The following is a 12,917-nucleotide window of genomic DNA, read 5'->3' as shown; positions in this document are numbered from 1 at the left end:
ACAAAAGCGTTAATCATAATTAGTTTACACAGCGAGATAAATAATAATTGAAATTCCAAATAAAAAACAATCACAATTGAACCAAAAGATAAAAATATATATACGTTGCATTAAGTTTTTGGAGGAAATAAGGATTTTATGCATTGAATATGGACTTGACCAAAATGTGGGTGTGGCCTTCTCGTTAGAATGGAACCTACTACTTCACTACATAATACACTTTCTTTCTTTTGTATATAAAGTGGCTGTCTCTCTGTAATTTTCATACCCTTTTACTCTCTCTCTCTCTCTCTCTCTCTCTCTCTCTCTCTCATTCTCTCTTTCTCTTTCCTCTCTCTCTCTCTCTCTCTCTCACATGTTTAACGAGGCTGACTTGTCTCTCCGGCATTGACTCGTTCTCAGGCGACATACTCCGGTGAAGTCGCACAGCTAGAGATCGGTGAGCATAGCTGCACGTGATAATTATTTTATATTCCAGGGAATTTGTTTTGCATTTTATTTTGCTGAATTTTGTTGCTTAATTACCCATTCTAAGTAGTGGGGGATTTGCATTTTTCTTCTAAAACCTCAAAATCACGTGCCTGCAGATTTTGTTGATTTGATCTTTGCCCATTTGAATTCAGTGAATTCTTGGTGTTTACTCTCTCTGATTTGGTGTTTTTGATTTCCTGCTTCTTTTTTCTGTATTCCCAACTCATTTTGGGAAATTTGTGCTGTGCTGAGTGAAATTGGTAATTGGTACAGAGGGGGGCTGCTGCCTGCTGCCTGCTGGCATGGTTGGAGAAATGGAAAAATTAATAAAAATTTTGTTTTTATTTTTTGGTTGAATTTTGGGGATAAAGAACTGTTTCTTGAAATGAATTTGCCGGCATTTATTGCATGATGGCATTTTCCGTTTTTTTTTTTCTTCTAAAAACAATGCACTTTTTTAGTTTTTTTTTTTTTTGGGGGGGGGGTTCAATCTTGTGTGCTGTTCTGAATAGGTAGAGATAGGCTTCTTGGATTGGATGGGAATGGAACTCTGGGGGGTTGAGACTTGAGATATGAATGATGAAGATTTTGTGTTTTTGCTGCAGGGTTTTGTGGTTGCTGGTTAATGCTGCTGCTAGGGTTTGGTGTGCAAAATTCATGAATTTTCTTCTAGAGTAGGAGAGATTGGAGGCAGCTAGTTGAAGAGGATGAACCCCCCTCATATGAATTTGGGGAGGGAATTTTTTATGCCCCGGGAGAATGGAGTCGTCGACAATGGGGATCCTTGGATTCCAATGACACCTCAAAGGCAGATCTCGTCGAGACCCAATCTTATTCCTGCTGACATGCAAGGGAATTGGCAGGAACGGGTGTTAACCGCACCTCATCTTGTTCCATCTGACATCCAGGGGAACCAGATGAGCCCGCGGGAACCACAAATGCCAATTTTACCAGGACCCCCCAATCTTGTTCCTGCTGAAATGCAGCTCGGGAATCAGCAGGAGGAGCTGCAGAGGCCAATTTTACCAGGGCCAAATGGTATTCCAGCTGAAATGCAGGGGAACCAGATGGAGAAGGCGTCAAATTGGAAGGATCTGATTGGTATCTATGAGCACCTCCTGCAAGACAGTGCTGAGGATACAGGGAAAACTCAAAATGTTAATTCGGTGGAAAGAATGGATAATACGAGAGCATTCCAGAATACAAATTCTACGGTGCCAACAAATTTGTACAATAGGGAGCTTAATCATAATTGGAATAATACCCTAGTTGAAAGCAGAAGTTATAGTCAGAATATAGACTCGTATGGACAAAATCTAGGCCATTCCAGTCCAGCTTGGAATAACTGTAACACTCTAGCAGAAGTGTTTGGGATGAGAAACTTGCAAACGGCACATTGCTCAAATGCAACACCCGACAAGAACACCTATGCAACTGGTAAACCGATTAGTACCAATTCCTGTTCCCCATTGGAAGGCAGCGGTTATAGACAATGTAACACAGCGAGCCCGATGCTTCAGAAGCAAGCCCATTCAATGAGTTCAAGTGCAGCTTCTGATGGTTACAACAGACAATACCGACCACATGGTACACTTTCTTCATTTCATATAGTGTTTATTTCTCATTCTGGTATGTTAACTAAATGTTTCAAGAGCACAGCCTGTACTCCCGTTCCCACTTGACATAGCGGGATGGCATCAGGGGATCAACACTCACCAGACCCCCTGATTCCAACTCTCGAAGTCATGTCGGACAGGAGTTCAGAACGAGTACAAATGACTTTTTTCCACATTTCAATTGCATGTAGATAACAAAACTTGAAAACCTCTTTAAAGTGTGATGCTCTATTGTGAGGATTTCAAATACAACCCAGAACAATATCTCATTGAAAAGGCAAAAACTTGTGAGAATCCGTGAAGCGGGCCAAGTTGTAGATAACATATTGTTATTTATGATAGAAATCATAATACTTATTACAAAAAATTTAAACCAATTTGAAATAAATAAATTGTTACTTATAAATATTATAATATTTATATGTGAAATTGTGATACTATTAAGTGTAAAATGATTATTACCAATAATAAATATTGTAATACTTATAACTGAAATTATAATACTTACAAAGTATAATTCTAATGTAAATATTATAATACTTATATGTGAAACACTAAAATATTACTTATAAAAGAAATTGTAATACTTATTGTAAAAAAAATTAATACTAATTTGAATTAAAAATACAACCCGACCCGTCTCACAAACAAAGATCCATGAGACGGTCTGCAAGTATAAGTGTATGACCTAGTTACACAAGCATAATTACACTACCCATTATTACCTGGTTCACTAGAGTTAATACCTCCAATGGTCTTCCGAGTATTAGGGGTTTACCAACTATGGTCCTCTAAGTTTTAAATGACCTCCAATGGTCCTCCATGTTTTAAAAAATAACCACCCCATGGTCCTAATTATTAAAATAACCCAAGTTTAAAATGACCACTGAGATGTCCTAAAAAGACCACGGGTGGTTATTTTTAAAAACATGGAGGTCATTTAGAACTCGGAAGACCACAGCTAGTAAACCTCTAATACTCAGAGGACCATTGGAGGTATTAACTCCTTTTCACTAATAGGCATCTGACAGTCAAGTTGAAATAAACAGGATAAGCATACGATATTAGGCATGTATATAAGCATGACAAATTCTCTTACAGAAGCTAAAATTTAAGAATTTGTTGATTGGATTGGATAGTCAAAGCATATTGTAGTACTTTGTTCTGATTAATTAAAATACCGAATGCTGCTTTATGACAGGCGGTTTCTCTGTGCTGCATCCTACCAGCTGCAAACTATATACACCAACCCTGGGCACTGCTGCAAGCTCTAGTACAGCAAGTCTTTACCAATTTTCCCCGGTAACACCAGATAAGGTGCAGCAAATAATGATGCACCCACTAGATACCGTTGAGGAATTCTCAACTCCTGACAAGGATAAGCAGGAAAGAAATGTTGGGCTCACACTGAATACTCCAGATTCATCATCTGCAGCCATATCGCCACTGCAGAAGGAATGCAACTCGGTAAGTGGAGGAAATGGAGACATTGACCTTAACAAGACACCCCAGCTGAAACCTCAGAAAAGACGGAAACACCGGCCAAAGGTGGTGGTGGAAGGGAAACCCAAAAGGAAACAAAGGACTCCTTCAACGAAAGGCAGTACACCCAAGGAGACTCCATCTGGAAAAAGGAAGTACGTGAGGAGAAAGGGTCTCAACTCCCCATCAACTGAACAATCCAATATAGTGAATGAGGCTGAAGCTTCAAATCCAGAAAATCATGTAAACTCTTGCAGGAGGGCTCTAAATTTCAACTTAGGAAATGAAGTGACAGGTGAAAGCCATGATAGAAATGAAGTAACAAAGGTAGAAGCACAAAAACACACAGACCAATCTTTTAATTTGAACTTGGATGATCAAAATACAACAGTGGCTCTGGGTCTCAACAAGGCACTTACAGCATCAATCCAACATGAACTACAGAATGGAGGTCAGCAAGCAGAAACTACAAGCAATTGCATCTATACTGCTCCTGAAACGTCTCTTAGTCTGAGTACAAGCTCAGCTACAAGTAAGAGCCATACATTGAATGCCATTGCTAGAAATTTGAACATGCGAAATGCTATTTTATATCAAAACAGCAGCCAGAATGGATACAACCAAGTACATCAGCTTACCCCTGAAGTGGGTGCAAGCCAAATTGGATTTCAAACAAGAACAATCCAAGGAAAAACTGATGATACCAGACAGTCAACATTGCAGAGCATTGGTCAATTGGTGAGAGATACAGCCAATATGAATGAGAAAAGAGGATACAAGAGAGACTACTCCCAAAGTTCTGAGTTGACCAATCCACAAACTATTGCACTGCTTAGATCTCAATTTTTGCACCACAAGATGTCTCAGACAGGGCAGCCTAATTTTCATTGCAGTACACTGCAGATAGGATCAGAAGCTCACAAAAAGAGGAAGTCTGAGGGCACACTTTATGAGATTATAACAAGTATGCCTTCCTGTTTGACATCTAATAAAGGTGGCTCAACACATGTTCAGCAGAGCAGCTTTATATCCCATGCTAATGACAGATTATCAAATTCAAATCTTCATGGCACAATAACCTGTAAACAAGCAGAGAATAGGATGAATGGGATTCTGAGCAACCGGCACACAGATTCCTTGGCTTTGAAGCTTCATTACCTGAGACAGCGTGCTTCACATCAATTGCACTTAGATACAGAGAAGCAATGCATTACATCTCATTTGCACCAAAGTAAAGAAATAGTGGCAAAGCATATATCCAGAGAAGGCACTGAAGTCCATGGTCGCAAAGCCCTAGCTGCAAGTAGCAACTGGAATTATCAGTATCCAAGTCTCTCACTTTCTGGGTCTCTACAAAGGCATGAATCAAGAATTTCTCCCAGTATGATTTCCTCAAGTACATGGGAACTAGGAAGGGCATCATCCAATCAAACATCCAGTCCAAAGAAACCTCCTCGAAGAAAGAGCAAGAATACACAAAGTGACCAACAAGCCTCAACAAAAGCAAGAGGTTTTTCTGTTCATCAATTTACATAACCAACATCACCAGTTTCTCTATTTTCTTAAATCATGAGACTCAAATAACAATAACATTCTCGATGCAGGGCTACATGAGGAAGGGAAGTACCCAGTTACTGTTGATATACTTGCTGTCCGGCTGGAGCGCATGGTTATCAGTGACAAGGATGTGGTTCCAAATGAGCAAAATGCACTTGTTCCATACAAAGGAGATGGTGCAATTATACCATTTGAAGGATACAATCTTACTAAAAAGCGAAAGCCACGGCCTAAAGTTGACCTTGACCCAGAGACAAGTAAACTTTGGGACTTATTGATGGGGAAGGAAGGAAGTGAAAGCACACAAACAATGGACAAGGATAAGGAGAAATGGTGGGAAGAAGAAAGGGAAGTTTTCCGCGGACGGGCTGACTCATTTATTGCAAGAATGCATCTTGTTCAAGGTATCATAGATCCCATTGCTCTCTAAATCATTGTAGTTCCCAACAGTACTTCAGAATATGTTTCTCTAGTTGAACCAATCACTACAACCTATATGGAAAGCATAAAAGGCAGTTTTCAAAAAGTTTTGGCTAGACATAGTAGCCAGGATTTATTTCCATGACCACAAAATCCTTCTTAACCAACCTAAGTCATGGCTGCACATTCACAATTTTAATCTTTGCAGGAGATAGACGATTCTCAAAATGGAAGGGATCAGTAGTTGACTCTGTAATAGGAGTGTTCCTCACACAGAATGTGTCAGACCATCTTTCAAGGTAAGGCAAATGACTTTGCATTAAAAAGCAAAACTGGAGCACACAAAATATAACACTCCTATTCATATTTTGTTTTATGTGCAGCTCTGCTTTCATGTCCCTAGCAGCCAGGTTTCCTGTGAAGTCAAGGAGCATCAAGGAAACAAATTGCCAAAATGGGGTAAGTGCATGGATTGAGGAACCAGAGATTCAAGTAATAGATCCAGATGGCACCATCACATATCATCAGAACATAATAAAGCAGCCAGGGTGTGGTCAAAGCTCTCTGACATCCAGTGAGGCATCAGAACATGTAATAGAAAATCTGGTGAAAGGAAAGGTCCATTTGGCAAATGAGCACCCCAGGAGAACAGAGGAAGAAGTCATTTCATCACAAAATTCTTCTGACTCTTTCATTCTTCAAGCCAATGAAGAAATCAGATCCAGCTCTGGGTCCAACTCAGAAGCTGAAGATCATTTAAGTGAACACAGCCCCAAGAATAACCAGAGTCATCTGATATTTCCTCAACCTACAGAATTAACAGCTCCATTCCAAAAACACCAGAATAATAACATGGGCAGTCCACTATTTGAAACAATGAGCTCAATGCTTGAATATCAGCAATCAGCTAATCCAGTGTACAACAGACAAAACGTTACAGTGGACAGACATGGTACTACCTTAGATTACCAGATCCAATCTAATATCCAGTGTCAACAAAATTCAGCAACTACTTCTGGTGATTTCTGGATGCCCATGAAAGAATACTTGGGATCAGGGGAAACAACCTTTGATAGTGTGAGGAAAACCACATCTTTGCATTTGACAGCTAATAATGTCAACACAGCAAAAACTTCGGATTACTCTAGCAAAAGCATGGGGCATATGGCAGGACATATAAGCACCTCAAATACCCAAGAAACAGCATCTCCAATAAATCAACCACCAGGACTCCACAAAAATGCATTTATAAACAAGATGTCAGCACACCAAGTTAATCCACAACCAGATTCTCACTCTGCAAACATCAAGCTGCCCACCTGTCGTGATCAACAGGAGACATCCAAGATCATTCAACTGGAAACCACCATCACTGCAGACTCAAATCCTACTGAAGCCAATGCTAAAAGACAATCAGGTAATGCAAAGAAAAAACTTTTAAAACCATATAATAGTGGATAAAATGTTCATCACCTCGTGTGAGATACTTAGAAATACAGAATAATCAAATGCAGAGTGGCAAATACATTCATCCAGCAAACAATCTACTGGGAATGACATTAGTGCAGCAAATGCAAGAAAGAGAAAGTCCGAAGGGGACAGGAAGGTGGTATTTGATTGGGATAGCTTGAGAAGGCAAGTTCAATCTAGGGGCGAAAGAAAAGAAAGAAGTAAGAACACAATGGACTCAATTGATTATGAAGCAATTCGCTGTGCAGAGGTCAAGGAGATCTCAGATGCTATCAGGGAAAGAGGAATGAACAACATGCTAGCTGAGCGAATCCAGGTATGCATGAGTTCGGTATACTTTTGTTAGTTTCAGATCATGAAAAATGATCCACTTTATAATGGAGAAATTATTGCTTTTACATCTTGTACAGGACTTCCTCAACCGTATGGTTAGAGATCATGGAAGTATAGACCTAGAATGGTTAAGAGATGTGCCACCTGACAAAGCAAAGTGAGTCTAGAGTAAAACAATACCACAAATTTGCTCATTGGCTTGCATCATGCACCATAACTTCCTCCAACATCATAGACCTTTTGCATTTCAGGGAATATCTATTAAGTATACGAGGACTGGGTCTGAAAAGTGTGGAGTGTGTAAGGCTATTAACACTACACAATCTTGCTTTCCCGGTAAGATTCATTTTCCAACTCAAGATCATTCAGACACTTGATTGTTAGCACTCATTAGTTGAGTTTGTTAGGTTGATACAAATGTTGGAAGGATTGCTGTTCGGTTGGGGTGGGTCCCCCTTCAACCACTTCCTGAGTCACTCCAGTTACATCTTCTTGAGTTGTGAGTAATATTTGTGGTATCATTCACTCTAAAGTTTTTCTACTACATTGGGCCTTACCATGTTTCCATACAGGTACCCAGTGCTGGAGACAATTCAGAAGTATATATGGCCCAGACTCTGCAAGCTGGATCAGAAAACACTGTAATTCATTTAATCTTCAAAATAGTTCTTGTCTAGTTCTTTAACTAGTGGCCAAAAGTATGTCAAAAATTTTACCTGTCAATGATTCACTTGTTAATGTGGTACTACCTGCAGGTATGAGCTACACTATCAAATGATTACATTTGGAAAGGTATAGTGCTACATGCCTTGAAGTTCAATCTAGAGTAGGAAAATTATCTTTACCGTGAGGAATGGATTCTTTATGGCTTATTCTGATATTGGTTTACAGGTTTTCTGCACAAAAAGCAAACCAAATTGTAATGCATGTCCAATGAGAGCAGAATGTCGACATTTTGCAAGTGCTTTTGCAAGGTTAGTTATTCACTATGATTTACTCATATGTGCAACTAATTGACAACATATAGCACATTTGATCCTTACTATTGGCCTAATTTTGACAATTTGATAACCTTAAGATACTATTGGCCAAATTTTGACAATTTGATAACCTTATATTTGAGTGTGGATAGCTTTTTCATAATTTTGGTCAGTGGATCAGTGAAAAACGAAAAGGATTATTACAAACCAAAACTGCTCATACAATTAGCAAAATTTGATTTAAGACATAGTTCACCAGTGGAGACTAGCCATTATAAAAATGTCCAAAAATGATTGGGTAATTATTGTTGGGGGGGTTATATTGCTGAAATTTTTTTATATTTAGCAGAGAATAATTACTTTTTTAATAATTGTATAAATGAAGAATCATCCACATGAGGTAGAAATTGGAAGCCTTCATTCCTAGTTTTCCAGTTTTCATGAATGCATCAGACTAGAACACATGTAAATATCATAGCATAATAACATTCTACCTGCAGCGCGAGGCTTGCTCTTCCTGGACCAGAAGAGAAAGGTATGGTTAGTGCAAGTCTACCCATCTCAGCCAACAGTAATCCTGCTGCAGCATTCAAGCAAATGCCTCTTCTCCCAGGAAGGTCAGAAGGAATAAGTGTTGTAGGTTCACCTGGTGCAGTTGAAGCTGGCATTATCCCTGCTTTCTTGAGCAAGCCTATGCCACAACCTCCACAGATAACTAGTGTAAACAGAGAAGTAGGAGAACTCATTACTAGCAACTGTGAACCTATTATTGAGGAACCAGCATCACCTGAACCATTGCCAGAAGTATCAACAAGTGACATTGAGGATGCATTCTATGAAGATCCTGATGATATCCCTACAATCGAGCTCAACATGAAAGAATTCACAACAAATCTGCAGGCTATCTTGCAAGAGCAAAATTTGGGAATGCAAGACGGTGATCTGTCCAAAGCTTTAATTACTTTGAAACCAGATGCGGCTTCCATCCCGACACCCAAACTAAAAAACATTAGTCATCTGCGGACGGAGCACCAAGTGTAAGTTTCTAACTTGTTCAAGATTGATGACATACTGATAACAGAACTAAAACAACTCTGAATGAACGAAACTTGGTAGATTTTATAATTTGTTCATAAAAAAATGACTACTGCTGGAAACTTGTTGATAATCTTAAAGTGGCAACCACTAAGACAAATGTAACAACTCTAACCTGTTCATTTGCTTTATCAAATGAAAAGAAAGTTTTACCTGTAAAATCTGAAACATCAACATCTGATATTTATATTTTATAGGGATAAAATACCATCAATAATGAGGAAGCAACAGTTAACCAACTCCCTGATCATTGAGATCTAGAAGCTTTATCACTCTTTTAAACAAATTCCGTTACAAAGTTATATTATTAGCATCTCTTGCTGAAAGCCAATGTGTCTATGATATATTGCAGGTATGAACTTCCAGATTTGCATCCACTGCTTGAAGGGGTTAGTTATTAATATGTACTTTGTTTGAAGTTAAATATTTGGCTAGATGAACTAAACTTGACCACTGACCCACAATCTTTAACTCCAGCTGGATAGACGTGAACCTGATGATCCAACTCCATACCTTCTAGCTATATGGACACCAGGTAAGCAAGCATGATTTAAATAAATTCTCTCTTAACTCATACTTCCCAAACATAAATCTTTATTTTGCAAGTTGCAATATATTGGTAAATTTAGCAAAACTGGCTCCTTGCATTTCAGTACAAAACTAAGCTAATGATTAGGTGATCCTGCTAAGTCTAAGGGAAAAGTACATGTCAGTGACCTAACTACCATTGAAGTGGCAGAAAGTGTGGGTCACTAGCAGTTCTTTTCCATTTCCTCTTCAGTTTTTGAATAATCTTTTCCTTCTAGTTGGGTTCAAATGTTTGGGCCAGAAATAAGCTGTCCATTTTTCCCCAATGCTTATTCCAAATATATAAGTTCCTAGCATTCCAATTTACATCAAATACAAGTCTTCAAATCCAATTACTCCATAGGACTTTGTAGTCTCCTATAAATAATACTTCATACGCAACCAGTGACATAATTATACCATCTCATTTCAATAGAAGTTACTCAAAATAACTTATCTATTTTAGTAAAATGAGTCACATTAGACAATATAGAGATATTATTATTTGAATTTCCATATTATCGTAACATGAATGCTTACCTGATATGCATCAAATAACCCAGGTGAAACTGCCAATTCAATTCAGCCACCTGAAACAAAGTGCAATGCCCAAGCATCAGGTAGATTGTGCAATGAAAAAACATGTTACTCATGTAACAGTGTAAGGGAAGCCGATTCACAAACAGTTAGAGGCACTCTTCTGGTAAGTGATGCAGTGTTACATATTCAATCAAAAAGGATGCTAATATAAACAAAAATATAGGTTAGTACTTCTTTTGCTGAAATGGCTACGTTGTTCTAGATACCATGCCGAACAGCAACAAGAGGGAGCTTCCCACTCAATGGCACATATTTCCAAGTGAATGAGGTAATTTTGTAAATCTAATTTGTTTTATTAATCACTGTGCAGTGCAAGTCTCAATTTGGAGATCCATGCTAAATATGAAAGCCAAAACATGCAAATGGACAAATGATAGTCAAACATTTTAGGGCTTATTGTATGTTCTAGAAATATTATAATGCATGCTATTGCTAAAAATACACTATTATGTGCAAAATTGCAAATGGCCAGATGATATTTGGAAAGTTTAGGCTTACCATATGAATATATGATCAAGAAATATCACAAAACCTGATCTTGATTGTGCAGGTATTTGCTGATCATGATTCCAGTCTTAATCCAATTGATGTTCCAAGACGGATGATATGGTACCTGCCAAGAAGGACAGTCTACTTTGGGACTTCTGTCTCCACAATTTTTAAAGGTATACTAAAATGGACATTGAACCACGGTGAATAAATTTTTTATTTGAGAATCAAATCAGTGTCTAATTATTTGTACTTACTAGGCTTGTCAACTGAACAAATTCAACAGTGTTTCTGGAAAGGTATGAACATCTTTTTGCATTAAAAAGCAACAACAATGAGACCTTTTAAAGCCATTTTGCTGATAGAGTCCTTTTCTATATTCATTACCACCCTTCTGCCTTATTCTCCCTGCTAAAGTAATTTGAAAAGCATTTTGCAGGATTTGTCTGTGTCAGGGGATTTGATCATAAAACAAGAGCACCGCGACCACTCATGGCCAGACTACACTTCCCAGCAAGCAGGTTGGTCAAGAATAAAAATGAAACCCGAAAGAAGGATGTTTCTGCTGCAGAGAGGATTAATAAATAGGGAGCTAACCAAGGCCTGCTAAGTCAAAGACAACAGATTGTTCCTAGGGTAGAAGTTTGATTACTAACAAATTGTTGTACATTCAATTATTTCTTGCCTTAACAGGACATGTGATTTTACATGTAATACCTAGCAGCAGAAATCATACATGTTTCTTGGCAAGGCCCCTTCACAAAAGGGCATGATGTATAAATAAGCAATTTGTATAATTTCATTCATGCTCACAAAGTGAGCCATTTTTCAGGAATGACAGATACCAAAGGAGAGAGAGATATAGAGAGTAACAACTTTGATCTGTACTGTATATTGCCCCTATACAAATGTATGAATTGGAGTTTTTTAAGAACCATTCAGTGCCAGAGTTTCATGAATGCCATGCCATCCTTGTCTATCTTATAATTAGTAGAGACTTGCAGATGATAATCGCAATTTATTGACAGACATCTATAAAGCCCAAATAACAAATAACTCCCTGAAGAAATGCATTTCTTTCTCATCAATATATTAGACAGTCTAAGAGAAAACAGAACACTAACAGAAACTAAGCTCTACTTAACCTCAATAATTTGATTAATTTCCCACCCAAAGTAAAAACAAATTAACTCTTTCTCCCTTTCATAAGATTGGTGCAGTAAATGAAAAAGAAAGAAACAATCATTCCAGAGGCTGTACAACAACGAAAATATAGCACAATAGAGCAACATTTTCATGTAGAATCATGATCAGACAACAGCACTTAATAAATAACATTTCATTGGAATTCAAAATCTGAAGCAATGTTAATGGTGAATACCTTGTCTACCAGCGGCGGATGTATGTCTTTGGCTAAAGCACACGCTTGCTCCATTCCTAACAATCCAAACAAGCTGGAAGATTAGCCTATCCTTCCTGCAACGACTCTGAGAAGAGAAATTCAAAATGGAGAACTACAACATGAATAGATTAGCCTAGATTAGGAAGATCTCCTAAACCTCCACCTTGATTCAAAATGGAAAATTATAAACGATGTTCTTAGAAGGTATAATAGTTCGCCGATAATCAAGCGACATTCGCCGATAATCAAGCGACGTTGAGGATTTAAGACAATAAGATATACGGAATGTAGTAATGAAATGAAAAAGGAAATCGACTTGAACGGAATACTCATCTGTCTGTGCTTTGATCGGAAAATGGGCGGATGCCGATGCCAATGCCGGAAAGAGGCGAATGAGCAGAGACGAGACGGGTGGAGCGTCGAGCTTTGGGGTAG

General features: G+C 38.3%; 1 protein-coding gene and 1 long non-coding RNA gene across 2 annotated transcripts; one reads left to right on the top strand and one right to left on the bottom strand.

Annotated features, from left to right (window-relative positions):
- Positions 1 to 268: 268 nt before the first annotated feature.
- Positions 269 to 12,014, top strand: LOC109176896 (protein ROS1-like). The gene is made up of 21 exons (XM_019326292.1): positions 269 to 439; positions 1,077 to 2,058; positions 3,289 to 5,079; positions 5,174 to 5,530; positions 5,755 to 5,845; positions 5,930 to 6,963; positions 7,061 to 7,332; positions 7,427 to 7,506; positions 7,601 to 7,685; positions 7,757 to 7,848; positions 7,922 to 7,990; positions 8,105 to 8,141; positions 8,241 to 8,323; positions 8,830 to 9,366; positions 9,777 to 9,813; positions 9,902 to 9,959; positions 10,555 to 10,694; positions 10,794 to 10,859; positions 11,142 to 11,256; positions 11,341 to 11,379; positions 11,520 to 12,014. The coding sequence occupies exons 2-21, from the start codon at positions 1,179 to 1,181 to the stop codon at positions 11,666 to 11,668; spliced, it is 6,012 nt and encodes a 2,003-aa protein (XP_019181837.1). The 5' UTR covers positions 269 to 439; positions 1,077 to 1,178; the 3' UTR covers positions 11,669 to 12,014.
- On the bottom strand, positions 7,888 to 8,910 carry LOC109176897. Its single transcript, XR_002053484.1, has 4 exons — positions 8,824 to 8,910; positions 8,195 to 8,245; positions 8,066 to 8,098; positions 7,888 to 7,973 (listed from the first exon to the last, which is right to left on the bottom strand). It is a non-coding gene; the product is annotated as an uncharacterized LOC109176897 (long non-coding RNA).
- Positions 12,015 to 12,917: the final 903 nt, after the last annotated feature.

This window comes from Ipomoea nil, unplaced genomic scaffold (assembly GCF_001879475.1).
Source record: "Ipomoea nil cultivar Tokyo-kokei standard unplaced genomic scaffold, Asagao_1.1 scaffold0761, whole genome shotgun sequence".
In the NCBI taxonomy this organism is placed as follows: domain Eukaryota; kingdom Viridiplantae; phylum Streptophyta; class Magnoliopsida; order Solanales; family Convolvulaceae; genus Ipomoea; species Ipomoea nil.
This window is presented reverse-complemented; position numbering and strand designations above follow the sequence as displayed.